The sequence below is a fragment of the Dromaius novaehollandiae genome, chromosome 16 (genome assembly GCF_036370855.1).
Source record: "Dromaius novaehollandiae isolate bDroNov1 chromosome 16, bDroNov1.hap1, whole genome shotgun sequence".
NCBI lineage: Eukaryota > Metazoa > Chordata > Aves > Casuariiformes > Dromaiidae > Dromaius > Dromaius novaehollandiae.
Window position 1 is genome coordinate 1,904,487 of NC_088113.1, and position 27,736 is coordinate 1,932,222.

The window sequence follows — 27,736 nt, forward strand, 5'->3', positions numbered from 1 at the left end:
AAGTTTTGTTCAGCCTAATGGAATAAACCCTGTGTAAGGGAAAGCAAATCCTGCTGGCAGAGCTGAAACTGGGAAGGGAATAGAGATTGTCTCAAATGCAGGAAAAAGTGTGTGTGTTGGGGGGGGGGGGCAGGGTGGGGAGAGAGTGAGAGAGAAGACAGCAAAAGCAAATTATATTTCTTTCTTTTATTATACAGGATTGTATGTACAAGGTCACCTTTCTCCCAAACATCAGCATCACAGTCAGTTCATAGCAAAAAACTGCAGCTCATCTCTCAAAGCCTAGAAAACAGCTCTACAATGGCTCAGTACAACACAATGGATAAATTGTACAGGAACCAGAAAAAGGTAGGGGAAAGCACGGTTATCCCTTTAATCCCTCAAGAATTATTTTAAACTAAGAAATGCGAATACAACATTGTGCTTCAAGAGCCATGCTTGCTCCGGGATGGCCCTTTGGGCAGGGAAGCACTGCCCCTCCCCACGACCTGTTTTTCCCTCCGCTTTTCAAAGAGAGATGCTGCAGAAGAGGTCTGGCTTTGAGCGCTGGAGTAGAAAGCAAGAGTCCCCTTTCACAGCCCTCTATAGACTCGGTGGGGGGGGGGGGCTGCTCTGTCTGTGGGAGAGTTTGATGGAGGAGAAGGTGTGGACAGCATTCTGGAGTCAAAGCACTGGTGTGTGTGTGTGTGTGTGTGTGTGTGTGTGTGTGTGTATGTGTGTGTGTGTGTGTGTTTTGCAGGGGAAATGGGGGCTGGAAGGGAGATGGGCAGGACAAATCCGATCTGAATAAAGTGCTGCTTGAGTCTCAGTCCCATCAACCTCTGAACTCAGGAAAATTGGATAAACCCATGAAAGCGGAAAGAACGAGAAGAAAAAGGCAGAGAGACGGATGTTGCGGTGTAAAAGGTTCCCACGACAAGCCACATGCTGGCTGCTGCAACCCTCCAATTTCAGGGCTTAGAATAGGTCAAAAGCAGTTTGAACTTGGGGATGAAGGGGAGGTATTGAATGCCCACATGCATCGTGCTCAGAGTATTCAGTGTTACCAGTCTTGTTATGCTCAGGCAAGTCGTCACATTGCTCAGATCTGTCAAACTGATGCTGGAGCGCAACCTTTGCAGTTAGGAGTAGGAGCCGCCTCACCCCTCTCCTGGAGCCCCAGGCGAGCGTGAAGAACCAGTGAGGCTGGAGCCAGAGGAGATGTGAACATCCAGGGAAGGGCCTGACTTCTCTGGCACCGCGCTGGAGAGGGAGTGGGGGGATCACTGCCCTTTCAGGGAGCTGCTGGTCCAAGAAAGGGGTCTCCTCCACCCAGTTCACACATGCCTGCACCCTCTCCTTCTGCAAAGGCTTGCTTAGCCTTTACATAGTTTCCTAATAGAGTGTGAGGAGCCCAAACAACTGCAGATGATGTGTGCTCTGTTTCTCCTGCTTGGGTTCACTTGCTTTCCTGCAGGCAGCTTCCTTTTCCCATCCCCTCTGTTCCAGCAGTTGCAAAGAGCAAAGCAATAAACCAGCACAGACTTCTTTCCACTCAGAAGTGACCATGTACCTGCGACAGCTCATGGGATGAGAGAGACATGAAACGAGGTGACCGTTCTGGGAGGGGAGCTCACCCCATGCCCTCTTACTCGACATGATCTTTAGTGTGAGACCACGAATTGTCCAAACTTTTCCTCCAGTTAGCAAATGCTCTGGCCCTCACCTAGCTTGGGAAAAACTCTTTGTTGGGTTATAATTAGACCCTTGTCTCCTACAAAATGCTCTATAGCATCTCTGATTCGTTTGGTAATACAACCGCTCTCCCACCTCCAGTCAGTGAAGGTTATGGACTGTGCAGGGTTTAGTTGCTGCCTGTGCTGGCAACAGAGCTCTGAATCCATTGGATGGGGTAGTGGGGATCTGCTGGGATGATTAATTTTCTTTGTCTTTGCTTTACAGATGGGTGGAAGATGTTGGGCCATATTTCTCCTTTTGAATGCCAGGTAGAGATGACAGCAGCCCTTCAGTTTAGCTTGTCTTGCTCAACGTGCCAGGACAGGGTTTAGCCTCGTGCTTTCCACACAGTGTTGCTCACTGCTGTTCTGAATGGGCTGCAAGGAGAGAGGAAGAAAAGGTGCATCATTTTCCCCAAACTTCAGAGAGGCAGTGACTTAGGAAATGGAGAGAGGGGCTAATCAGGGGCCCAGATGAGCACCCAGGCTCAATGCCAGGAAAACACAGAGGATCAGTGCAAAAGAGCATCTTCTGAAGCAGCAAAAGAAAAAAATGTATGGGGTGAAAGTTTTTGCTCTGAATCCAGCTTCCAAGAAAGCAGCGTGTGAGCTGTACCTGGTTACTGTAGTCTGGCATCCTCCACATCTGTGTAATGGCTGTTCTCCTGAAGGGAAAAAGGAACAGGAAATCACCATTTGTTCCTCCTGTTCTGCCTGAGATGCTGTGACATGTCAGATACAGGGATCGGCTTGTACCATGGCTTGCAGGAGAGCTCTCACAGTGGGGACAGCATCAGGCTGCTTGGCAGTGCGGGAGCAACTAGAGATGCACCTGATGTGGCTACCGTGTGCTGCGGCTGTGGTTTCTGGCAGAAACACTCCCGGAACGAAAGCAGAAGTTTGCTCCGGGTCCTTAGTGTGGTAGTGCTCTGTCCATAACAGACTCTGGGAAGTGTCATTCCCTGCAGGATTTTGAGGTCTGGCTCCTGCTAAACCCCAAAGGGACCAGGATGAACGTGAGCCCACTGCACCTTAGCAATGTAAAGTCAGGTGTCTGATCTGGGCTAATTCAGAGTGAGCACCTCCAGTGGGTGAACAGCATGTCTTGAACCTGGGGCAACCAGCGACTGCTGAGCTGTCGTCTTCACTGTGTGGATGCTTAGACTGGATGCCTCATTTTTATATGGCCAGGTTAGGTGAGACACTCATGCTCAGCAGGTAGCCACAGCATGCATTTAAAGTGGATGTTACTACATGTGTATGCACAGCTGTTGCCTTGTTCTGGCACCGTGAGAAGTTTATTCAGGACTTGGGAAGGGCCCACACCAGAGAACAGGCATGCCAGTGCTTATTAAGACTCGTCCAGTGATGAAAAGGTGAAGCTGGCCTATGACTGCAAATTGTGCAATGGCACTGCTGTTGAACAGAGAAGTTGGTCCCAGTTTGCAGCAAAGATGATCATCTAAAATGATAACATATTATTCACCATGCCAAAGGCCACAATGATAGCACAGTGTGTTGAACCACTCCGCATACAAGAATGCTTTTGAAAATAAGGCATGTGAAGGTCCCCCTCATGGAGCCATTCTGCAATATAGTATCATTACAAGAATTAGATACTCAGCGGTGATACTTCATTTCCTGCAGAGGTCAAATTTTGTGATGAATATTTTACAGATGGAAATGATGCCAAGAGACCTCTGCAGCTTATACTAGCTAATCTGAAAGGAAAGGCAAGGGAACCGAGTCCAAACCTTGCTAGCAACAGGCTGCTTTATAAGGCATGGGGGCTTCATTCTGATTTCAGTTCTGAATCTGCTCTTCTTCTCTGCCTGCTTAAACCAGGTGGAGGATTTTAACCGGTGACTCACTGGAGCACCTCTAGTCCACCTGAGATAACTGTGGGCCAGATTCCTTGTGGGAGAAGGTTCAGGGAATTAAGTGCAAGGAATTCAGATATGCATCATCCTGCTGCTTCCATTGTATCTCAGACAACCTCCAAAAAAGGGTCTTTGTGGAGATCATGCAGAGGCAGAAGCCTCAGTACAGCAACGCAAGGAAGGAGGGGCAACTAGAGGCTATGCTCAAAGGAGCTGTGAATGGAGACTATCAAGATGGGGAAGTCTGCAGGCTTGTGGCTTCTGGCAACAGAACAAAGGCTCCTTCTCTGCCTGCAGAGCTGCAGTTACAAAACCGGTGCAGTGCCCTGGGAACAGGCTCTTCAGGAAGCCAGGAGGGAAGGCGAGGAGGCAGCATTGTGCTCTATGAGAATGAATAGCTCAAATGCACACAGCTTTGCCCTGGAACAGGCAATGACTCAGGTGAGAGCTTGTGGGTAAGGACCAGAGGGGAGACCAAACCAGGTGACAGCATGGTGGGCATCTGCTACAGACTGATAAGTGTATGAAGCCCTCCTTGGGCAGCTAGAGGAAGCTTCATGATCACAGGCCCTGCTACTCATATAGGGGACTCCAACCACCCTGGTATCTGCTGAAAGGGCGATAGGGCTGTGTACAAGCAATCCAGGAGGTTTCTGGAGAGTATGAGGACAATTTCTTGACACAGCTGACTGACAAGCAGATTAGAGGAAATGCTCTTTTGGACCTGTTCCTGACAAACAAGGCAGAGCTGGTTAAGATGTGAAGGTTGAGAGAAGTATTCGCTGCAGCATCTATGAGACTCTGAAGTTGAATATTCTGAGACAAGTGAGCAAGACAAATAGCAGAATCAAACCCCTGGACTTCAAGAGAGCAGATTTCAGTTTGTTCAGGGATCTGTTTGGCAGGATCCTAAGCGAGACTGCCCTGATTAGCAAAGGAGCCCTAAGCAGCTGGGTGATCTTCACGGACACCTGCCCCAAAGCACAGGGATGGCCCATTCTGATGTGGAGAAAGTGCTGTTCATCCATGCTGACCTCCTGCCATGCCTGCTCCAAACTCCCAGCAAGCTCCTTCCTACACAAAAAGGCAGTACTCAGAAGGTGGAAGCAGGGCTGGGCTACCCAGGAGGAACGTAGAGCCACCACTGCAGTATGCAATGATGGAGTTAGGAAAGACAAAACTCAGCTGGAGTTGGAACTATTGAGAGATGTGAAGTGCAACAAGAAGAGCTTCTGTAGGTACAGTGGCAGCAAAGGGAAAATGTAGGCCCACTGCTCAATGGGGCAGGAGACCTAGTGACAAAGGACAAGGAGAAAGGCCAAGATACTCAGGGCTTTTTTTTGCTTTGGTTTTCACTGGTCAGGTCTGCCTTCTAGCCTCCCAGAGCCCTGAGCCTGTGACAGAATCTGTGTGAATGAAGTATTACCTACCTGATTTTTCTCTGTAGTAGGAATGACTCCATGCAGCAGGACATGTTGCGGGTGAGGGGCTAGAAAGCAACTTTGCAAAAAAAGACCTGGAGATGCTGGTGAAAAACAAGCTGAGCAGGAGTCAGCAGTGTGCCCAGAAAGACACTGAAATACTGGAGCAAGTCCAGCGGAGACCACCAAGGTGGTCGAGGGGCTGGAGTATGGGATGTACGAAGAAAGAAGCTGAGAGCTGTATTAGTTCAGTCTGAAGAAGAGAAGGTAAAAAGGGATCTTACCACTGTCCACAGCTACCTGATGGGAGGGTTTAGAGAAGATGGGGCAAGAGTTTTCTCAGAGGTGCCCAGGGACAGGATGAGAGGCAACAGGCACAAGTTGCAACAGGGGAAATTCTGACTTAAGGAAAACATTTTTACCAGGTACATAGTCAAACACTGAATCAGGGATGCAGAAAGGCTGTGGGACTTACATCCTTGGAGATATTCAAAACAAGGCCTTGAGGTACCTGATCTGACTGTTCCTGCTTGGAGCAGGCAATTGGTTTGGAGACCTCCAGAAGGCCCTTGCAACCTAAATTATTTTACAAATCTGTGATCTTTGGACTCTGCAGCTGCTGCTGAGCTCCTGCCCTGCCCACCTTCTCTGAGAAGGGCACAAACTTATACTGAGAACGGGTCCCTTCCTATGTCTGTGGGTTGAATCATACATTTTGGACTTGACTCCCCTGCCCCTACCCCGTGTTGGGTACCCTCACCATGATCAAACAGAGATTTGTGCACAGACCCAGGGCAGCCAACTTCAGCCTGGAAGTGGGGCTGAAAGGAAGTACGTGCACAGCTCCCACTGACCTTCAATGAAAACTGCTCCCTTGGATGTGGAAAGGCTCCCCTGCACCCAGCTGGGACTAATACCACTGCAAAATATCTCTGTATACTTTATCTCTGTGTTACTGATGTAGCTTACACCACTCTGTATTTTCACATGAATTCTGATTCAGTGAAACTCCCCTATGAACAGGTATGCTCAGGCCAGCTGTTCCCCCAGAAGATGTCCTGCAGTTGTCTTCTAAAGGATATAGCTGGGGCCTAGATCCAGTTATCCATTAAGATATACTTACCCCATACTACCATGGGGAAGAGATCCACTGCAGGGAAGCCTTCCTGTGCTGGGTACTGCCCAAATGTAGGGAGGTCTCGTTCCTGCCTTGCGTCAACCAAGTCTTTCCCACTGCCCCTCCAAACAAGGGTAGATAACATTCTTAGTGACAAATATGGACACAGTGTCCATGGATAGCAGGAGGTGGAGGCTATGCTGATGTGTGTAGGTCAAAGAGACATGAGATGAAGAAGTCACTCCCCAAGAACTGGAAAGATTTACGAGTTGTTCAGTGTTGCAAGGTCAGGATCAAAGTATAAAGGATGGCTCCTGTGATTTGCCTTGCAGTGTTTAAATACCCTTGTGGATGAACTGCACACATTAAACTGCCCCATGCTGAGCACACCTGAGCCTGTCTGATGCTGGCAGCAAAAGATTTCTGATCTAAATGCCACTTTAGGACCAGAGAATTACATAAAAGAGAGATTGTAGGGACCTGAAATAGTCATCTTGTTCATTTCCTACTCCTAATGAGGACCAGCTCATCCTAAATCATTCCCAGCAGATGTCTGTCCACTCTGTTTCCATATCCTACCAACGCTGGAGAAGTTCACATTTGCTGCTGACGGTTTGCACAGTGCTTTATCATCATTAGCACCAGCAAGTTTCCCCCCTAATTTCTACCATCTGTTTCCCTTGAGGTAATTTAAACCTGGGCTTCCTTGTCCTAATCAACATAGAGATGAAGGCCAGCTTTTGCCTTCTTTACAGCAGTCTCTTACGATGTCTTCTCTTAATCATCTCTTTAGACTCAGCAGGGGTCACGGGCTTCAGCTATGAGGCCCTGGAAGCTGAAACAGTTGAAAAACTCTGTTCAAATCCCTCATCTGTCCTGACCAAGGTGCCCTGGGCACTAGCAGTACCAGCTAGCCTGACTGGCCAGGGCTGAGGCCCGGCAAAGCATGCACAGGGCTAGCTCTCCACCCAGCACCTTACTGCCCTTCGCAGCTGCCCATTTTGCCTTGGTCTGGAGCTGATCCTCTTCTCAGAGGAACCTTAATTTTGGTGAAATGACAATGCTACCAATAGTAATATAGTACCTTGCATCACCACAGTAAGCAAGCACAGGCTTCTCATCCTGTAAACTGCATAAGCAGATGCTTAATTTTAGGCACAGAAGTTGCCCACTGGGCTCACTGGGCCTGCTTGCAATCCCTACCTAGCAAATATCCTTACTCAGGGAAAGACTAAAGCCAATGTATATGAAATCAGGCTGATCATGTTCAGGCAAGTGCTGCCCTCAGTAAGGATATACAGCTTCATGCACAGCAGTAGCTGCTTGCTCAAACTGTGTAACTAGCTTTATGAAATCTGGTGTCCATCCAGAAGAAAGGTCATTGCAAATAAAAATTGTTAGAAAAGTGCAGTCAATATAATATGGCATATCTTTGCCATATGCTTTAATTCATCTGAGAATCGCTCTGGAGCAAAGCAACTTATTTTAACCATTGATTAATTGTTACAAAATCAAGGATAAATGTGGTCTGAATTTCAAGAACCAACCATGTTTCTTCAGCATCTCCATGTGCATTCACTAGGTCAAAGCTTTTGCAAGCAGAGCAGTTTGGAAGAACAAGCTGTGAACAATCATGGGATTAAATACAACTATTCCTTTTTAAGAAGGAAAATCTGTATTTTTCTGGGGACTTAAAAAGTTCCAGTAAAATTGCAGTTCATTATTAAATTCCCTTGGCTGGAGGGATATATTACCCAAACCCTCTTACCAGTTCATCTTCACACTCATCCCGTGTGAGACCCTCTTCCTCACCCTCATCCCCATTCAACGGCTCCTCTGTGTTGATCTCTGCCTCTGATGCTGTGTCTTCCTGGGAGATCTCACTTTTGCTTCCATCAGCCTTCTTCCGTACCTCTGCAAGACCAACAGCCAAGACACCAGGATCAGAGGGTGGCAGGGGGGAGTGCTTGAAGTCTGATGAGACTAATGCAGTGGGCCCCAGTATTCAGGAGTTGTTATATTCACAGTAGATATAGGCTTTTTTCCTACAATGTGGATTTTGAGGAAGCTGACTGAAAGAAGTACTGGAGAAGGCAAATCAGAACCCTTCATTCTGCCAGCCTTTTGGGGGTATGAGAGGCAGCCGCAACCCAAACCAGAGAAATGAAAAAAATACAAACTGTATCACGAAAGAAAAAAGAATCTCATGATTTTAAACCCATTTCCATAATTTGGGGGGCGGGGGGCGGAGGGGATGTGGTATGTAATTTTGGCAACCTATCCACCTGGCAACACAGATATTTCCAGAGTCCAGATTTTTTTTTTTTCACTTTTTTCGCAGCGATGTTTCCAGTTAGTCTAATATTTGTAGCCCATTTTCCCCTTCTGCTTAAATCCTAACATTGACAGAAAATGAATTGTGTATTCAGTGAAATGTGGCCCACCGCTGATGTATAAAAACCCAGAAAAGTTTTCAGCTTTGAATTTCCATTTCAGGAAAACAGTGAAATTCCCTTAGAAAGAGGCAACCTCCCTCTCCCTCCCCACCAAAAAATGACTCAGGGCTTGTAGCTGAGAATCTGCTATTGAGCAGAATTACAGATTTTGAACTCCTCAGGGCAGGGACTTGAAGTACTTAATCCTTTTCGGTGCTACAGAAACATCTCGTACTGTGTCTGAGGGGTTCCCCAGCACAGCATGGTGTGGATGCTGCAAAGTCAGAGCCCTGAGGATGTCATAAGCCGCAAAGCCTTAGAGACCAGCCTGTCCACCTAAATGGCCAGCTCTGAAGCGCACCTCTGCACCTGAGCTCTTTGCCCCTTCCCAGGGCCAGCCCTGAGGCTTTCAGACGCAGCCAACCGACCTGTGGACAATTTCTGTTCTTCAGCAATCTGCTCCAATCTGCCCAGAAGAGCATCGATGTTGGATTTGATCTGTGTCAGTTCCGTTTTGATTGTTTGCAGCTCGCTGCATTTCACTTGGAATGGAAGAAGGAAAGAAAGGCACTTACTCTACTCGTCCATTTTACATATTAGGGATGGTTCTGTAAGCAAGACATGGCATTCGTCATCTCCACCATAACGCTCAGCCCTCGCGGCCACGGCTGTGCTGCAGAAACCTCTCAAGCTGGGGATGGGTGGGATTTTGACCTGGACATGCTGAAAAGAGTTGCGGTGGCAAGGCAAATGCCGTGGCAGGAAAGAAATCTGGGAGCAGCAGAAACTGTGTTCACCCGCCCATCACGCACCCGCACAACCTCCGCGCGCGGCCTCCTGGGCTGGCAGGAGGTTGAGCGCAAGGCTTGGGGAGGCCCTAGCAGGGGAAACCTTCGGGGGCTTTCAGGGATGGGTCTGTCTCTTCTCTGCAGCCCGGCAGGATGGCCTTCTCCAGCATCCAGCTTCTGCAGGTGCAAAAGCTTCCCCGGGGACAAGGCTACCGAGGGGAGGTGTTGGGCCAGTGGATGGGGCTCGCTGCGTTTAGTGCACAGGACAGCCCCCGATCAGCCTGCCTCACCCCTGCTGCCCGACCGAATTCCCCTCGCTGAGCAGGTAAAGATGGGCCCGAAAGCCCACGCGCGGCTCAGACCGGGCGCCAGCGGGGCCCCGCGCCGTCCCGGCAGCCCGCACACACATACTCACGCTTCAGCTTGGCCGAGCTGTTGGCAATGGCGGCCGACCTGGCGAAGAGCTTGACGGGCAGCGTCGCCTTCACGCGCCGCACGAGGGGGATGGTGACCCTGGGCCGCTTCACAGGGACCACCCGGGGCACCGGCGACACTCGGCCCCGGTACTCGAAGAGCCTGCGCAGGGTCAGGGCCGGGCTGAAGCGGCCCCAGGGCCGGGCTGAACCCCACCGGCCGGCCCTGTGCCCCCGGGCCGCCGCGGCAGCGACCCCCCGCAGACCGCTGCCTCCCCTGCTTACCTGTCGTAGAAGTCGTCTCTGTAATAGTCGTAGTCAAAGTCGTAACCGCTGCAGAGACAGAGCCGGGACACAGCTGGTTAGTGAGCACAGACATTTTGGCATCGCGACCTGTCCCGTTGCTAGTGTGCCGCCACGGAGCGCGGCGAGCATCGTGCTGCGCTAAAGAAACGCCGCTCTTCAACGGCGGGTGTCTGCTACGGCGGCATGCCTGGCACGGGGTAGTCCTCGCACGTCCACGGCTGCAGCCGGTGCCCCGCGCACAAACACACACATACACACGCACACGCAGATGCACATGCATGTACTTCACCTTCCTGGCCCTGACCTGGCCATGGGCCCGTGTCCAGAGCGTTTCTTCCTAAGTCTCACATCATTCACTGCTCTGCAGGCCAGGGAGCAAAAGCCCTCAGCGTACCTTTTCTCAAACACCCATAACATTTGCTATATGTCCACCTTGGGTCACAGGTTAGACCACCCCGGGATCTGAAGGCTTGACTTTTTTTTTCTTATCATGTGTAATTGTTGGGGGAGAAGTCAGGTGGAAAAGGATGTTCATTAATTTAAGAGCTTTGGTATTGAAGATGTTTAGCACCTCTCTTCTACCCCGAGACCCTGTCCATGTTCTGCTTTTTAGGCTTGAATTGCATTTCAACCCCAAGTTGCAGTATTGCATTTCTCACCTCTAACATGCCCTGGAGACTCAACCATGCTTTCAGCTTTGCTGCAGCTGGTTTCTTGCAAGGCAAGAGAAAACACACGATTACAGTGGGCTTTCAAAGGTACGATTGCCCTGGTGCTGGCTGATGCCCCAGCACTGTTAGGAGTATGGCATCAAAGGCTGAGTATGCAAGTATGCAGCCTGAATCGAGAAAAAGAGAGACTTGAATTTGGTGTCCTGCAGCTTAGGCAAGAAGTGACAAAAAGGAAAGGTGTCCGGCCAGAGCGGCAGATGGGAAGTGTGGTTTTGACCAGACATTCAGCTTTTCACCCAAGATGCCTATCCTGCCTATGCTGGTACTGGGCTTCCTACCGTATATTTTAAGTCCAGCAGCTTGCTGCTTTCTGATAGGGGTTTTCCCCTTCTCAGACTTGGTGGTCTCCCATCCTCATCTGACTTTTTAGACAAGGTACCTGCAGGCCTCAGAGATGAGAAATGAATATTCCAGTAGCCTTCTACCCCAAACATAGCATAATCTGTATTTATTTCCTTATGTGCCTTTCTGATCTGAAAGAGAAAGTTAATTCCTACCACATCAGCTCTTGCTGGATTTTAACCAACATGTTCTTCTGGCTTAAGAGATGGGCAGTATGGAAAGTGGAAGTTTTTCAAGGAGATTTTCAAGACTGATAACTTGATTTTCATTCTGACCTGGTAGGAAATTTGGAAATAGAGAAAATCTCCAAGAAAAATAACTCCCCTCAGCTGTCCAATCTATTTTGATCACCAAGGATGTTTGACTCCAATTCTATTCGAATCCAATAAACACAGAATACAATCAAAATAGGAAGTCACTTGAAAAGCAAATTGGAAGAGGCTGCTTCTACATTGTCAGTCTCCCCCTTCTCTCTTTTTTTTTCCCCTGAGACTTAAATGAAATTGTTGCAATTTTGTAATATTTCTTAGTTCTGACAGGCTCCAGTGAAATGCTTCTGGCTGGCTCTAGCAATGCCACGGAATGAAGGTTTTCTGGGTCCATAGGCAGTGGAAGGCAGCAGTAACCCCTCTGTACAGCTTAAGGACCCTGCCTGGGAAGACGCAGCATTTTTATTCACCACAGAAATTCATTCCCTGGGCTGTCGCTGGTCGTCGGTCCCTGCTCTGCTGGGGAAGCTTGCTATGGCTTGGAGGCATCTGCCAAAAGCTGGGACACTCTCACTCCTTTCTTCTTGCCCTGGTCACCCTGCTGGAGCCAGCCAGGCACGGATGGGTGGATGTGTGCATGTGTGTGTGTTAGCTAAAAGCTAGGATACCTTTATGAAGTCCTAGGCTTTTTTAAGACTTGCTGAAACACCGGTTTGGTATTTTAAGCAGCCAATAAACCCAGTAAATGTTGCTATGCTATTTGCAGCAGGGGCCACCTAGGCAATGGATGAGCAACGCCGGAAAGCCTTGCATTTTGCTGATGCAAACTACCATTGGCACAATTTTGCCGCTCGTTATTTACAGACACAGCAGAGAGTTAGGTTACGTGTCTGCTCTGTAGGACGGTGGGATACAAGAACATCTGCAAATTTTTGTGGGTGAAAAGCAAGGGGGTGAGGGGATGCTCCAGCCCTAGCCCTGGTGCCTCAGGGGATTAGAGACACTTAACATCCCATTTCAAATGGAAGTAGGTGCTTAATTACCCTGGGAACCTGGACCTGACTTTCCAAATGCAGTGGGATTCATCTCACATATCTTCAGGCATGGAGAGTGTAAACAGATATATCCAAGCCAGGCTTTCTTTATAGAGAGAAAGAGGCAGATCGAGGTCAGGATTCATCACATCCAAAGGCAGACATCTAAAATAAGTTGGGTGAGCTGCATTAAGAGGTGATTTTTTTTTTCCTTATCCACCAAGCATAAAGGGAGGCCAGACAAGCTAGGCCACATGAAAACCTCCATAACATAGTGGTCTGAACTTGTGTGAGATGAATCCCACCCTTAGACTCAAAGTGCGGTGCGGGATGGCCAATGCTCTCATCTCAGCGTCTGGCAGCACCACTTTTGTTACCTGCAAGCCCCGACAGAGCCCTCAAGGAAGGCAGTTGGCTTAAACAAGGGATTTTCTGAGGTCTGTGACTGTGGGACCCTGCTACAACATGCCAGTCGGGTCATTGCTTAACACATGATGCCAGGCCTTCAGGAGGTTTTGAAAGGGGGAAGACAGTGGCAGGATGTTTTTACCAGCATCCTTGAAAGTTAGAGCAAAAGGCAGGTCTTCCGGTATGAATAGAGAGAAATGCTAGTAGAAAGTAAGTGCCTTGGCTTCAGTGATTTATCTGGAAATTGTGCACCTGGTAATTTCACTGCATGTAGGATAAACCTCACTGAAACTGATGGATCATTTTTCAGTGACCTGGCATGGTTTCCTTATATAAGGGAGAGGTATAGAGGAATAATTTTTGCAATTTTTTTCAATCGGTTGGTGACATCGTGGCCTTTAAAAATAAAACAGGGACAATTAGAGAGCGAGCCAGCATGAGTCTGTAAGGCTGTGTCAAGTAGCATGATGCTTCCAACTCCTGATGTCTCTTCTGTGCCATTTTTCTTTAGTAATTAAATAACATTTTTTAATGACTCACAAAAGTTCAAAACCAATACATTAGGAACTGAAGAGCAAACTGTTTCAATGATGTGGTGCACTTACATTACATTTGCAGAAACGATGGTGCCATTTCGGAGCATGTACCTGAATAGTAGATGTAAATTTGAGTGGCTATGCTTTTAATTACCTGGCTGATGGCCCTGTACTGATAATCACAAGTGACAGGTTGTTCTCAGACTGCATCTCTCTATTAATGGTTGCACAATCTTAATTATTGCGGCAGTAGAAATAATATCAGCTGGAAAGCTACTTGCAATGTCCGGCGCTGATTAAACGGGGAGCTTTTAAAAATCCTGCACATCTGGTGCGAGTTTCTTTCCTCCTGCAAATAGCCGAAGTAGCTGGAAGCTGGGAGAGAAGTGTGGGAAGAGAAATAGGCATTTCCCAGAGCTGCACAGAGGCTCCTGCAGGCTGGGAGAGCGTGTTCAAATCCTTACGGCTGGTGTTGGGCCCGCCACCCTTGGTACCATTGCCCCGCTGCTGTTCTGCCCCGTGGCTGTTTCTCAGCCCCGTCGGTGTGGATTTGGCACTGGGCTCGCGGGGTTTCGTTGTTCCTTGCACTGCCACGCAACCGTGGGAGGAGAGGAGCTGCTGTTTGGAGGAGGCTCGATGACACCAGCTACCGCTGGTGAATGCAATGGGATTTGAACGGGATGCGAATGCCAGCAGAGCCGGAAGGAGACCACCCTCCCATGTCTGCAGGCCGTGAATTAAGCCAGTGGGAGTTTGTGTCCACCACCATTTTGGGGACAGTTCCTTGGGTCACTGAGCTGCCAGGCACTCAGTTGCTCTTGTAGATATAGCTTAGGTTGTCCCAAAGCTTGATGAAGGCACTGTCCTTACAGCTGCTGAACAATACCAGCACCAGCGTTGCTGGGAAGGGCAGAGATTTTTGCCTCCAAAGGTCAAATACAGCAGCAGCTGACTCCACAGCACTGTGGCATCTCCTGGGGCAGAGCTGACTTCTCTTCACAGCCCAGAGCAACAAACAGCCCAGCCGCGCACAGCAGGGCCACAGGGACCAGCGGGACTACAGCCCCAAGGGCCCAGGCAAGTCTGCCCAGACATTCCTCATGCAGGCAAAAAAATACTGCCAAAAGGGAAAAGGTTTTGGGACAGGGCATACAAATACTTGGGAGACATGGCCAAAATACAGGTTCATTTTCCAGCCAGCCTCGCTAACTCATTTGCAGCATTCCCAGGCACGTCTGCATCCAGCGCCGTGGCCTGGGCTCCCCCTGGCCCCACTCGCTGCCAGTCGCAAGCAGCGCAGGGCCGTCCCGCGTGCAAAGAGATGCTTGGGCAAATGCTGCAGGCAGAGGGAGGGAGGCCCTGAAGACCTGGACAGATCCGGGCCAGCACAGTAAGGATTTATGCTAATTGAAGGTCTGGCTCCTGCAGAGAGACCTGAGAAAATTTATAATGGCATAAGCCTGTGCATGTTTTACCTACTGGAGGCAGAGGGGAGTCCAAATCCCAAGGGATCTCTATTAAACTTCAAACACCCAAATACATAGCTGGGCTCCTGGATTAAGGGAAACTGTCAGGATTTTTGATTCTTCTATATCCAAAATGAGATATCCCTTCCCTTCAATACACTAGTCTGCGACTCTCCCATGCAGAGACAAAATAAAACCCAGCCACTGAAGAAATAATCTCCTGTGTTTAACATAGCATTCCTATAAATTATAGGGCTGCAATTTGGAAGTCTAACATTTAGAAAAATTTATTATGCTTAGAAGAAGCTATAACCACAGCTCACTGCAAAGCTGGTCTCCCTGCTTTCCAGCAAGCTATCGTGAGTTTTGCTAGTCCAGATGGCAAAGTTTAAATCTGTCACCAATCCAAGATGAAATATTGCTGAAGCTCAGAGCAGTATAATTCTCTGGCCCATATTTTAACATAACCATATTTGTGGGAGGAAGCAAACATTTCGCTCTCTCTCTCTCTCTCCTCAACTGCATGGCAGTCTGGAAGTCTGAGATATTAGTCATTACAACAGAAATGGATTAGTGGTCAAGGCATGGACGATGAGTAAACGCTGACAGAGGAAGCATTTTTATCACCCGGTTGTATGGAACAAATTGATTTGTATTACGGCTACCAGCACCATGTAAATAGTATGTGTACATTTAAATGAAAAGTTCTCTGTCATCTCTGCTTCCATATATCAGTGTGGATAATACACAGAGTCCATTTCCCCTTGACTCGCATCCCATGCAAATGCAGAGGGCCATACTCTGCTTATGCGTCAAGCTGGATTAAATCTTGAATAAGTCGCTTTGAGCAATTTGTAACTAATGAGAAGCGTAAGTGAGATTTGGCTCCCAAAGCTGTGTCTGTGCAGCTCAGGACAAGATGATCTTGGGCTACTGGCAGAGCTCGCTGGAGTAGTCCCTGTTTATTCATGGATGCTGCAGAGAGGTGCACAGCAGACACACATAGGTGCTTCTCTTGGGAACATGTTTACACATACCGGCTCATAAATCTAGTACCCGTAAAGAGATAAGAGCCAAGCAATAAACTGTTACTTCCTTGGTAACAAGGTAAGAAATGCTTCTCCATCACTCAGAGCCATACTCTTTCCCCAAACGTCGAGGTTTATGTCTCGGAAATCAATGTGCTGTAACTCCATAGCGCCCCTGTCCTCCCACCCATCCCTCCCTGTCCGTCCGGCTCGCTGGGATCGCATTTCCTACCTATTAAGGGCAAAACAATTTGGAAGAGGCAGGTGGCTGTACCCATGCCCTCCCCACTGCGCTGCGCAGTTGGAAAGGCTGCGGCAACAGTCTGACGACCTCAGAGACGCGGGGTGCCGCGGCCGGCCTCAGCGGACGGGGCCATGTGCAAAGCGCAGCATGCTGCTTTTGCTTTGCTGGTTTTCCTTTTTGCTAATTTTCCTTTCAAACTTAGGCACTAAAGGATATACCTTAACTAAGAGGAAGTCGGGGATGTGAGATTTCCCTTGTCTCAGGGTTTTTTCTGCAGGTGAAAGACCTTGGCTTGCAGTCAGATGCCCCCGGAAAACTGCAGGAGCTGTGGCAAAGCCAGCTGCACTCCCAGCCTTCCCTTCCCAGTGGTTAGTCAGCGGAGACAGGGCAAATCTGAGCCAACACAGGCCTAACGGGACACCTGTGATCTGCTACGGGTGGCCCCAGTCGCCCTGGGGCCTCCCATGAAGAGCGGGGCCCAGCTGCTGGGGCTGCGGGACCCTGGGCACCCACACGGGGCCTCCCATGAAGAGCGGGGCCCAGCTGCTGGGGCTGCGGGACCCTGGGCACCCACACAGGGCCTTCCATGAAGAGCGGGGCCCAGCTGCTGGGGCTGCGGGACCCTGGGCACCCACACGGGGCCTCCCATGAAGAGCGGGGCCCAGCTGCTGGGGCTGCGGGACCCTGGGCACCCACACGGGGCCTCCCATGAAGAGCGGGGCCCAGCTGCTGGGGCTGCGGGACCCTGGGCACCCACACGGGGCCTCCCATGAAGAGCGGGGCCCAGCTGCTGGGGCTGCGGGACCCTGGGCACCCACATGGCGCTGAGGGCAGGGGCTACCCACGTCCTTTCAGCTGCTGGCTGGGGCTATGCTGCGGGAACGGCAGGGCCTGGCTGGGGAAGGCCAAGAGCTCCTAGGAGCTGAGGTGGCCAAAAGAGCTGGGAGGGACATGATGCCCTGGGTGAGAGGACAAATTTCCCTGGTGAGAGATGTGAAGAAGGAGTTCGTCCGAGAGACCTGGGGAAGGTCCTGCCAGACTGCTTGGGGGTGATGGAGGGGGCGTTTTGGGAGGTTCGGTTGGGTTGCCCAAGCCGGGAGTGCACTATCACCGCCAAGGTTGGCTGCTCACCAGCCCAGCTTGTGCTGCTGTGGGACCGAGTGGCTGAATCTGGCTGGAGACCCTGCAATGACAGCATGCAGCCGGCGTGTGCAGAGGACAAGCACAGCTGCCACACGGGAAGTCCCGAGTGCAAGTCACGAGCCCAGAAGAAATCCCTTATCCATTACTTTGCCCATGTAATTAAAAATAATAGACCAGCATCTAGCTGACCCTGGTAGCCACCCTGTAAACACTCGGCTCTTGCTGCCGGCACCCACAAGGCAGCGGGGTGCTAGCCCAGGGGCTACCAGAAAGAGGCAGAAGAGGGAGGCAGTTAGCGTGGGCACGGGTCCCTCGGGGCAGACTCTGGGCCTACACTTGAACACTACTGCTGGGCTTCACTTCCCATAACCAGGCAGCTATGACTTATTTCTTGGTCTCCCATTTTTCTTTTTCATTACTGTTCTTTTCCTCTCTTTTCTTCCCTCCCTCTCCACACCCTTGCTTTCCTTCCTCTTGACTCTTCTCATATTTTTTAATGTCTCTTCATTCCTCTCACTTTTTTCTTTTTGTAGAAAAATCTGCAGTTCTCTCCTGATTTCCTATTACTGTAATATTTGCCTATAACAACGATACAGATTTTATTCCTGTCTTCCTAACATCACACCTTCTAAATCCTGACTCAGTGCCCTCATCTCCAACCAGGAGACTGGCATAAAGATCGTAAGAAGTATTAATTAAACAGATTTTGGGATCTTGTTATTTGTTTTTGGGTTCTTGAACCTGGAGGGACAATAGCTTTTCAAGTTATCCATTCCACAACCTTCAGAGCTAGAACTTAATGAGAGCAGAGTTCCTCTCATAATCATATGACTTCAGACTCTGGGCTTAAATGAAAATCTTCAGTTCTTGTGAGAATCATCATAAAGCCTCTAGAGTTGGCAACAGTTGCAGTGAAGGCTCACTCTGACACCTGTAATGCCCTCCATCTCCCACAGACTGACCCCATGTCCCACTTGTTCCTTCCATTCCCTTGGTCTCTGTCCTCTGTTCTACAGCATGAGATCCCTCAGGGCTTCTCCCTGCCACCTCCTTGGTCGACCTCAACTGGTTGCTCCAAGGGCTTCCTTTCTTCTTCCTTTCTTATCTCCCTTTCCCTGCCATTCTTTTCTTGCCCTGTTCTCCAGAGTCTTTGCCTAAACCATCCCTGTTCCCTGTTCTTCTCCAACGTGTGGTATGTGCCATCATGCCCCACTCCTTCCTGGCCGTAGCTGCGGAGAGAAGGAGCTGGTGCTAGAGGGGAGGGCTTCTCTTTTTCAGACCTATTTCAACATTTCTGATGTAGTTTAAAGCAGGTACTGCCTGAGTTCCTTCAACGGGCCCCCAGGCCAGCACTGTCTGCAGGCCAGGCTGTGCCCAGGAGGAGACCCACACCACCCCAAGCCCTGGCCAAACCCTGGCTCTGCCAGCTGACACCCCTCACTGGCTCCTCTCCCTTCAGTCCAGCACGTAAAAAAGGCCAGGCTCAGAAAAGCCCATGGAAGGGCATGTCAATGTGCAGCAGCAGCCCAGGGGTTTCTGGGGGAAGTGCCAGCAGCTGGGAGCACCAGCTTGTGGAGTGGCAAATATCAGCCCTGAGACATCACTGCAGGAAGGTGACACGGTGAAGGCCTACCTGTACAATGCAGAGGCTGCTCTCTTCAGCCCTTTAGGTCTGTTAGGTTTAGGTTCCCCGGCCATGTTGATATCTGCAAGGAATGAAAATGCAGCTATCGTTATAGCTCCGGGCTCACAGGGAGCTGTACCCGAATGTGCCCAGCCCTCCTGCCTGCAGAGACAAACTCCCCTCCAGACCTAACCAGGATGGACCCTTCAGGCCAAGCTAACATTGCTGCATTTCCATCATCTTTTAGCATGTTAGAAGCTCCGCTGGACCTTCACTAGAGGGTGAATGTGTTCTTACCCTTGGAAAGCCTCTTCCTTTTCCTTTATATAGCTACTAACCATTTGTTTTCAAAGTCGAATGCCCTGCACTTGGCCTAATCCATGCACACAAGCTCGACTGCTTCAGGATTGGGTTCTCAAGAGAATGCAGTGTGGTTATGAAAAGGCACCGATAATACATAAAACTGTTGAATGCTGCTAACTGGTAGTTACAATTTATCCCTTGTTCCTTCCAGAATAAAATGAATTTTATGCATAAGCCGCCTGGGCATCACTGCAGGTTGGGCTGCGTTAAAAGCTGCACAGGGTGCAGACACACGCCTGCAGTCACCCCAATTGATCTTGGAGGCAGATCTTGTACTAGGAAAGGTGGGAGTGAGCTATTCTAATCTGCAGAGGAAATTGTCTCTGCAGCCGTGGTGCCAAACATGCTTTTGATGTGAGAATAAAGTGGTATGGCCAATTTAATGATGTCTGCAGAGAGCCTGGCAAGCAAACGTGGAGCGTGCCCCCAGAACCACGCAGAGATGAGCGGAGGGGCACGAGGCCTCACTCCCTCCTAGCTTCTTGGCCGGGGAGCGAGCAAGTCCCACCCGGCTTCTCTGATCATCCCCAGACTTCTGCTCTTCAGTCCTTTTCCATGTAAATAAATGTCATACCAGTGGACATGGCAGATCTGAGCTGCATTGGATGGGATTTCCTCAGGCAGCCTTAAAAGTACCTTTTGCATAGGGCTGGGCATGGGCTGCCCTGCAGTGCTGCTGCAGGTCCTTCTGCTAAGCTGGCTGTGCAGTGAGCTTCAGCCTCTAACACACAGGTGGATTTGAGGTTCTCCATTCTGGGCTCAGGGTTTGTGGATCTGTGACTGCCAGCTGGAGTATTTAAGCTCTTACCTCTTCAGGACCTGCAGGATTTGCCATGAAAGGCAGGTTCAACAGGTTTAAGTCCTAATCTTATTAATTACTACTGTTTTCAAGCTGCACGAAGGGAGCAATGGCCTTTACGAAGAAACATGGGGATGGGCTGGTCTGCTCACCATTGAAATAAAGAGCTTGCAAACTGAGCTGAAACAAATCAGATGCCGACTTTAATATTAACAAAAAAAGCTTTGGGAGCTTAAGGAAGCTGCAGCACTGCTAGGACAACCTGAGCTGGTGCACAGGCTGGACACGTGGGATGTGGCTCTGGAGGTACACACCAAGAGCCGTGCACGAGTGCTGGTGATGGCCGGGGAGGTGCATACACTGAGCTCCTGGAGCACAAACAGGCTCCTGCTGCCCGAATGTCTTCCTGCGGCATTCCTCTGATTCCTCTTTAGAGCCTAGAGGTTCCTTACTCCACCAAGAGATACCATTTTGCTGAATTTGGAGCTTATCCTATTTATAAGCTTGTGCAGTGAGTGTGATATCAGGCTGTCACTCAGACATTAGTATGCCCTTAGCCTTAGGCCCTGAGGGTTTCTTCTGTCTGGGACAGGAAAGGAGAGTAGCAGGACAGCTATGCAGAGCATGCACTACCATTTTGCCCACGGAGATGGAAATGTACTGTATTTATTTGCTTAATGACCATGCTTCCGTCCTGCTGCCAAGCACAAGTCCTAGGCACAAGCCCACGTGCACGTATTGCGATGCTCTGGCAACGTGTTCCTCGTGAGCACGGGATGAATCGTTGGTGGTGGCCACACTGTGTGCTGCTACGCCAGCTGGGGATGCACATTTGGACCAGACTGACTGAATTCTTTGCTGCCATTCACCCTCCATCCTCCCATTCTCAACTGCTAAAGGGAAGAAGTGTTTGGCCTGAGGGGTAGCACGGACATGCACGGCTATGGGACAGGGCAGGTCTGTAGACAACTGCTGCCAGTGTGTCTATTAAGCATGCGAGTGCCTTTCTGAGTCTGCAATGCTTTTGGCAATGGCCATCTGCTGCAAGGGAAGAAGGAAGCAAACTCTTCCTTGGTGCACTCCAGAACACATCCTTGTTCAGCTCCGGTTTTGCTGTTGTGAATCCTTTTGGCTTTCAGGGGCATCTCACAAGCTGCCAGTCACTTTTCTTGCAAAATGGAGAGCTAATGGCAGCACCATGCTGATTAACACCCTTCAAGGGAGATGCAATGAAAGCCCAATGTGGGATAACGACACCAATAAGCTCAATTTGCTGGTATGCACTGCTAGAAATAGCACAGCAGAGCCTTCATTGGTGCACACAGTCAGACCAGAAATCTGTACTTTCAACCTATAGCAGGGATGAGCAGTTAGATTCCCTCAGGATTCCCTTGATACTGAATAAGGGGAGACAAGAGCTCAGCACGCATATCAGCCTGAATAGATTTTGCATCTCATTCCCAGTCTGGCTCCCTCCTCTGCATCACTGTGCTCCATCAACCCCTCTTCATCTGTCCCCTCTGTAGCTGTCACTGAATCCATCTGCCCACCCCATGGCAGTATCTGTCCCTCTTGTCCAGGCACCTTTGCCCACATGAAATCAGGAAGATCCCCATTGTCTAGCAGAGGCGGCAGGGCCAGGTTACTGGTTTGATCTAGCTACCAGTGAAGAGCGCTGGAAGCCTCCTGCAATGTCTGGTGTATCTGGGAGCCTCTGGAGAAAGCAGAGGAGTAGCCAGCGCTAGCTATACCTTGCAAAGCAGATTGTGTCCCAGCACAAGATGTGCTACAGCTATGGCTTCAAACACATTCTTTTCACAAAGCATTTAGTAGCTTGCTGATCAGTTAAAAAGCAAGTCCAGCTGTTTGCCTACCTGGTGATAAAGAAAGAAGAAGAAAAAAGAAAAGATGGAAGAAACAATATTAGACCACCTAACTTGAGAGCTGACCTTAGCTGGGAGATGCCGGCTAGAAACACAACCTGCTGCTTTGCTCATTTGTTCTGGTACGTATTGCAAAATGCTGCTTGCAAATCATCATTTACTCGTGGGGGCAGACAGAAGGCTGAATCCTCATGCCACCACGAGGCTGGTGTAGGTATCTATCATGGCAGCATCGCCAGCTGTATTACTGGAGTGGGCAAGTGCCACTGAGAGCTGGAATTATTTAGATAAGGGTTTCTGCAAGGCCCTGCTTTTCGGAAATCAGATCTATTGAAAGGAGTTGCAAGAGCCTTGAAGGATGCTGGGGAAGACAAGCACTCTGCAGATTACATGGTAGCTCAGGCAAGAGTGACAGGCACAGCACTGACGTGACACGCACAGCTTTGAAGCTTTTCTTAAGCAATTCTTAAACTTTGGTGTAAATTCTCATTCCCTGAACAACTGAAGCAGGAAAGAGCCTGCCTTCCCAGGAGGAGCTATTTTGTTCAAACTGTGCCATGCAGGGGTGCTACAACTGAGTCATTATAGCGAGTGGTTGATGGGCAGGAGTGGTTCTGGATTTGGAGAGGGATGCGCTCTTGCTTAGCGACCTCCTGGTGGCACTGGGGAACAGGCTACCTTGCACTATCGCAAACAACTGCCCCTCACCAGGTTGGGGGTGCTTTGTCCCTACACCAGGCACTGCCTGGAGCCATGCTGCCCCACAGAGCCTGCACGAGCTCTGCACGCCTCAACAGATGAGCTGTGCATTAGTGCTGTGCGGATGGTGATTCCCAAGAAGCTCCTGCTAGCCCTGCCACACTGAGTGCAGCTGTTCGCCTGAAGGAGTGATGGCTTGCTGCTATTCCAAAGGAATACGTGGTTGCATCCTGCTCTGCTTAAGTTACTGGATGGAGCTGGAAATGGCTGTTTGCTCTGGCTGGCACTTCCAGGGAGCCTAGAAGATCAAATATTTGCAACCTGCAGATGAGACTCATATTCAGAACCTGTTTTGGAAGCTTGACATTTTTGATTGTACCTGCAGGTTCTAAGTTGAAGATGAAAACATTCCTGCCAGGGCAGAAAGCAGGCTACTTCCTCACTGCCTGCCTGGGGAGGGAAGTTATGCCATCAGCTTAGCGTCCCCCACCTCCCTGAACTGTCTTTGAACAGGCATAGCCTCTTCAGCAGTGTGTCTAACACATCCCCTGCTTGTCTGATCCCACCCTTCCTCTCCCCATCAGCACAGCCTGCATGGCTGTGACCTTCCCTTTTGGCAGCGGCTTCCACCAAGCAGTTCCCTGACTGCTTGTTTTGTGCAAAGATGTTTTCTAACCACCTTGTATGGGATTTCCATCTCCCCCTCTCTGATGGATTCTCCTGTAAGGGGAACATGCCAGTGTTTTTTCTAGCCCTTGTGTCACCAATTGCACAGAAAAGCCTGCTGAGGTCTTCTGTGGCAGGACTGGTTCATGAAAAGCAGGTAGATGAAAGGGAGCTGCATTTGCACCTCCTCCAGTATGTGCGCAGGACTCACAGCCACAAATGGTCCCCTTGACTTTGTCGGCAAACCAGACCTTTGGGCACAGCACTGAGCAGAGTATCCGAGGTTCCTACCGACATACCCTTTTGTAGCCATCTCTTTTCAGCAAAGTGGGCAAGTGTTGCCTGTTTCTTAGTTTAATCTGTAGTATCTTACTGCAGTGTCCGCATGAGCGCCTTTCTTCCCCAAGGCCTTGTTCATCATGTCTATGGACTCTGTGAACATGTGGGCAACATCTGGACTGGAAGTAACACTGGCACAATGCAATTCACCCTTTGCCTTCAACTTTGCTTTGTGCTGAAGGGAAGAGAAGTGTAAAAGAGTTTCTGGTGTTTGAATAAACCATCGATGGAAACAGCATACTGTCTTAGAGACCAGATCTAGCATTCAACTTGTTATTTCAGTGTTGTGCCAGAAGCAGAGTGGGATGGGCTTCAAATCTCTTCCCTGGGTGTCCAATGACCACTGCCTGCAGCAGGCTCAGAAATAACAATTTTTCATTACAAATGCTGTCTTCAATTCCAATTCTCAGCTTAGAGCTGGTGACAAGAGCTTCTCAGCGTGTGACCCTTCAGAGCAATCTGCAAAATAAGGATGCAGCTGGGAGCAGCTGGGGTGCTTTTGTTTGTTATTTTTTATCACACAGCAATGGTAGACCAGAGACTTTCACGTATCTGGAGAGAGGGGGAGGAAATCATCTCATTTAACATCAGTTGAGTAAAGTTAGTCAGAGGTACGCTGAGTTAGACTACAGCCTCTCTTGACAGGTAACAGGTAAGGTGGGCACCTCCATCCCAAGCTGAGCACTCACTCCCAGAGTTGCCCAGCTCTGCTGACTATAGAGGATGTCTAGGTGATCAGTCATAACTGGACACTGGATTTTTGAATGGTGAAAAAAAGATGAGATGAAGTCTAACTTCTAGTGCTAGGGGAAGCCCTACAGGTGGTGAGCTGCTGTCATTTTAGTCCAGGCACCTTGAAATGAAGGGTACAACATCAGGTCCTGACAGTATCTTCAATGCAGGATTTTTACCTTAAGCTCCCACTGCCTCTACAAAGTCCAAACAGCGCTGTGGTCCACCCTGCAGGGCACTGGCATGGGAAAAAAGAAATCAAGGCTCTCTTCTCAGGCTATCCTCATGATCTCTTCTATGACTAGAAGCAGAAAGGAGAAGCATGGAAGACTAGAAGCCGTCCTGCTCTTTGCTGTTTAGACTCTAAGATTCATAGCAGTGAACACCTCTTGTTACACATGTGCAGAGTTTAAAGGGGACCAAAATGCAGTGGGGCCTTTAGAGTTGCAATAATATCAATAATATTAACATATCTTCAAGCTCCAGTGACTTTTAAATGCCATAATCCAGCTATTGTAGTTAACATGCATGAATACTAATGACACATAGTTAATTTAGGCACATCTGTTTTTCCCCATGCAAACTCCCTGATAGATTGTTTATGCTGGTATGTAATGCAGAGGCTAAGACCACATCAGGAGCAACAAGATCAATAACTAAGCAAATGAGTGTGCCCAAGGGACCCCAAACCTCAGAAACTCATGGCCTTGTCCAGAAAGGGAACCAGGAAATGTTTTTTCCCAGCCTTTTCCATCCCTACCAGAGCAAAGCTCTAAGGACAAGAAAATGGGATCATTCTGGACTCTGTTTTAACTCCTACAATCACAGTCCATAATGTGAGTTTTGGGGGCCTAATGTCAGGGCACTAATGGTCCTTACTGCCTGTGACCAGTGTTACCTGGGATCCCTGCCCACAGGCCCAGGAGCCCCATTTAAGCTCTGGCCTGGGCACTCAGCCCTTGCCTAAGCTATGCTGCAGGAGTGCTGATCTCCAGCTCTGTTGTACCTATCACCTGTACCCATGCCCAGCCATGGACCCTCTTTCAGATCCAGATCCAGACCCTGACCTGCAGACTGACTTCCTGGTTTGACCTCAGACCTGTGTTGGCACTATGGACCTGCTCAGAGATCACTGGACTGTGTCTGACTCTGATCTGAGGATGGACTTCCCGCTTCACTGCAGATCTGCCTCATCACCATGGACTTGCCTGATGATCTGGGCTCTTGGTTGAACCTAGTTACCATCTTTGGGTCTGCCCTGCTTGCCTCATTTGGGGGCTATGGGATAGGGTCCTGGCTGGTGAGGCTTCTGCCATCCTGGCCATGTTATCACACTGAGCTTCTGGCTCCCAGTTCCATGACCCTTGGGGAGCAGCCAGCCCTTGCTGCTCGACACCTAAAATGGCTAGCGGAAAGACTTACCCAGGGTCTGGCCAGCAAGCACGCGCCCATTCTCGCCCAGGACAGCGGCACGTGCATGCCTCTCGTTGGAGTACTGTACGAAGGCATAGCCCTTGTGAACGGAGCAGCCCACCACTCGGCCGTACTTGGAGAAAATGGTCTCCACATCCGACTTCTTAACCACAGCTGTGTTGAGGTTGCCAATGAAGACTCTGGAGTTGATGGACTTAGGGTCATTCTTGTTTGTGATGTTACTTGTCTGCACCTTCAATGACATCTTGAACACCTGAATGAAAAAGTTGAGAGAGTCAGGAAACTGCACAAGGGAATTACCAGTCTTACAAAAAGGGATGGAGAGATGGTCACTCCCAGCAAGCCTGGAGCAAGAGAACCAACCCCTCAACTTAGCCAGTTGCAGCTGGGGTATCCCATCTCTGGAGAGCCTGTATGTGTTGGGGAGGGAACTTTCTCCTAGCCAGGGCACAACTTGCCAGAAATGCTGTATTCATCAGGTTCTCTGATGCTCTGGGTGTAATCCAGTTGCTCTTGGAGAGCAAAATGCTATTTAAATCAATTTTACTTCTAAATAAAAGCTTTAATACAATTAAAGGAAAACTTTTACCAGTCTATAATTAATTCAAGAACCACTTTTTTTTTAAAGCAGTTTCTGTGCAGCACCTTAGTCCATGCTCATCTCTCTGGGCTTTTCACTCCTAAGCACCTCTCAGCACAGGTCAGCTCTCACTGGACACAAGCATGGGCTTGTCCCTGCGGCTCTGCACTTGCAGCTGGAAGAGGGCTTGATTTTTTCCTGGATGCAAATGAGAGTCAGGTAGCGAAGTACCCTGCGTGCAGAGGGAGGCTGCCTGATGTTTGTACTGCTTCCTGCTTGCTCTCGCATTTCCACCCAGGCCTGGCCGAGCTGGCTCCTAGCTGAATTTTGTACAAACAGGAGGTGTCACTGTTAGCTTGAGAATCTCCAGGCTGTCAGCCAGAGGTGCGGTAGCGAGCCACTATGATCCATTTTCCAGAGCCATAAGGTGTGATTCTTGCTTCACCTCCGAAGACGAGGGATGGGAAGGGACAGAGGTGGTAATTGTGTGAAATTAAATCTAGCCTTGCTGTCTATCAGGCTGTCGGCTATCATGGCTGCAGCAAAAATTACAGCTATCCAAAGATACCAGTTTGATTTCTCTCCCTCTTTCCAGAAGCACAGGGGATGTTTTGGGATCACTTTATTGTGCACTGCATGATATTTCCCTGGGAAAAGTCAGCTCAGACCTGCAGCAGGTATTTTCAGCAGCTCTGCCCGAAGCAGGGCTGGTAGCAGTGCTGCCTGGGCTGCATCAGTGCAGCTCCCGCAGAGGTCATGCTCGCCCTGGCTCATCCCCACATCCCGTTGGGCTCTGCTTGCCCGCAGCCCAGCCGTACAGCTGCCCATGGCCTTGCCGAGCCCAAAGCTCACAGTTCCTCCTTCCTCCAGCCGTCACTAGACAGATGCAGGCCAGGGAAAAACAGTAATATTTTCTGCTGTGCTCTTTGGGGTTGCACCTGAGACCTTTAAAGAACCGAAGTCCTTCTCCTGCACAGGGCTTCCCCCACAGGACGTGAAAACTCTCTGGCTGTGCCTCTCTTCCCCTAAAGTTGTTTGAGGGGAGAAAAGTTCATTAATATCTAGCTCACCCCTTTGCCGGGAGAGCCTCCTTGGCTCCTCAGGGGATGGATATCCTTCTGAAGGCTATTGCTTAGCTACCAGCCCGTAGGGGTGCCCAGGCTGGCTGGTTCTTTGCATAGTCCAATTTTTGCCTGAGGGTGCTTCTCTGTATACTGACAAGCATCAATGTTTTAGGGCTCGCCGCTGCTAGCTCTGTATCTCCAGGATTTGAAATGTCAGTCCAGCACAGAGGTAAAGAGACAGCAGAGGAGTCTCATCAAGCCCCACATGCAGATGGCATTTGCAACCCGACCTGGGGAGATATGGAGAGTTTTAACACTGATTGCAATCAGTGAGCTC

General features: G+C 49.6%; 1 protein-coding gene across 6 annotated transcripts in view; it reads right to left on the minus strand.

Annotated features, from left to right (window-relative positions):
• Positions 1-171: 171 nt before the first annotated feature.
• Positions 172-27,736, minus strand: part of RALY (RALY heterogeneous nuclear ribonucleoprotein) — a 158,247-nt gene continuing 130,682 nt past the window's right edge. For all 6 annotated transcript variants that reach the window (XM_064521275.1, XM_064521272.1, XM_064521274.1 and 3 more), the window contains 8 exons: positions 25,744-26,008; positions 18,850-18,922; positions 10,055-10,102; positions 9,772-9,932; positions 8,997-9,110; positions 7,902-8,047; positions 2,332-2,380; positions 172-2,093 (listed from right to left, as the gene is read on the minus strand). In XM_064521275.1, the coding sequence (XP_064377345.1) occupies positions 2,336-2,380; positions 7,902-8,047; positions 8,997-9,110; positions 9,772-9,932; positions 10,055-10,102; positions 18,850-18,922; positions 25,744-25,999 (843 nt within the window). In that variant the 5' untranslated portion in view covers positions 26,000-26,008 and the 3' untranslated portion in view covers positions 172-2,093; positions 2,332-2,335. The remainder of the gene's footprint in view (positions 2,094-2,331; positions 2,381-7,901; positions 8,048-8,996; positions 9,111-9,771; positions 9,933-10,054; positions 10,103-18,849; positions 18,923-25,743; positions 26,009-27,736) is intronic.